At 54.3% G+C, this 1517-nt stretch overlaps 1 protein-coding gene across 1 annotated transcript in view; it reads left to right on the forward strand.

Moving 5' to 3' along the window:
• Positions 1-1378, forward strand: part of LOC103916215 (chromosome unknown open reading frame, human C19orf47) — a 5110-nt gene extending 3732 nt beyond the window's left edge. Inside the window, exon 9 of the mRNA XM_009323174.1 lies at positions 13-1378. Within this exon, the coding sequence (XP_009321449.1) occupies positions 13-252 (240 nt within the window). The 3' untranslated portion in view covers positions 253-1378. The remainder of the gene's footprint in view (positions 1-12) is intronic.
• Positions 1379-1517: the final 139 nt, after the last annotated feature.

Consider the following 1517-nt stretch of genomic DNA (forward strand, 5'->3'; position numbering starts at 1 on the left):
GGCGGTAGGGGGGGAAACCCCCACCCGGCGCCATCCAAAATCGGCGTCATCAGTATCGCCGCGGTGCCGGTCGAAGCCCAGGACGGCGACGTCACTAGCACGAAGGATAAAAGCGAACCCGAATTTCGGGTGATGATCAAAAGGACCTGGGGGTGCGGGAAGGTGAGCAGCACCAGCGAGACCCCCGGCGCTCAGATGGACAGTGCCGGCACCGTTAGCGTCTTTAAACGGCTGGGGAAGAAACCAGATTGATCCCGTGGCGCTTCTTCCCGCAGCGGGTGGGTCCTCCGATGGTTTTCCACTTGTCCCGTCCCCTCCCGACGGTCGCCCGCTGCCTCCCATCCCATTTCTTCGCCCTCAAGAACCGGCGGAGTCTCACCCTGCCTTCCTCCTAACCAATCCCACGGGAAAACAAGACTAATCCCACGGGGAAGGGCTTAATCCCGCAGGGAGACGCCAAACCCAACGGAAAAACAGCGGAGGGAAGAGGGGAAAAGCCCTTCCCGACGGATTTCCTGCCTGCCGGGCATCCCTGCCTGCCCCTGCCCGCAAAGCCGGCAGGCGTGAGGCCACATCGTGGCTTCTCCATCTCCTGGCAGCACCAAAACCTCTTTTTCCCCGCCCCAGTTTTTCCCTCCTTGGCAGGTTCTTTCCTGTATTTAGGAATCGGACCTGGAGAACTCCACACACAGGGGGTTTTCCCTATTTTTTTTCTGTTTTTTTTCCTCCTCTGCAGGTTTTTTTTTTCCCGAATTTAGGAATTTGCACCAAAATGACTCTGTAAGTAATCATTACGGAGTGGCGGCTTGCTGCAGGGATTCCTAATTTTTAAGGATTTCCGAGTAGCCTCCAAAAAAAAAAAAAACACCAAACCCCAAAAGCTTTGAAAAAACTCCTCGGGGGCTCAAAAAATCCCCAAATTGCCTTAATTTAAGTGACACCTTCAATGCGCTGCTCACGGTTTTAGGCTCGAGCTCATCCCACGTGGAACCTAAAATAGCTGCCGTGGGGTTTTACTGAAATTATTTATTTCCCCCCAAATTTGTCTCCCCCCAAATTTATTTCTGATGACGTCACCCAGGGCGTCTTCACCCCGCGCCTGTCCGGCGTTGCTGCAAACCCTGAATAGACATTTTTTCTCCCCAAAATAAAGGTAACGGGGGTGGAGACAGCTGTGTGGTGAGTCAGGGCCATAACAGTGAGTCTTTTTAATAAGAAAAACCACTAATTTCTTTATTTTAACCTTTTTTGGGAGGTTTTCTTTGCGCTTCGGGCGTTGTTTGGTGTGTGAAAATGAGTGGGTTTTACCAATTTTTGGCTTTCTGTGTTACCCGCCAGCCTGCGGGGGAGCTTTTTGCAATAAAGCGTGGAAGCGGCTCTGTTTGGTATCGATTGAGCCCCCCAGTCTGTGGCCGGGACCCCCCAAAACCGCCCTAGGGTGCTGAGACCGGAGCAGCTCAGTGCACCCCAGGGCGGGGGGGGGGAACCCCGGGGCGGGGGGGGCCACGCCCTGTGGG

The sequence above is a fragment of the Pygoscelis adeliae genome, unplaced genomic scaffold, assembly GCF_000699105.1.
Source record: "Pygoscelis adeliae isolate BGI_AS28 unplaced genomic scaffold, ASM69910v1 Scaffold1224, whole genome shotgun sequence".
Lineage (NCBI taxonomy): Eukaryota > Metazoa > Chordata > Aves > Sphenisciformes > Spheniscidae > Pygoscelis > Pygoscelis adeliae.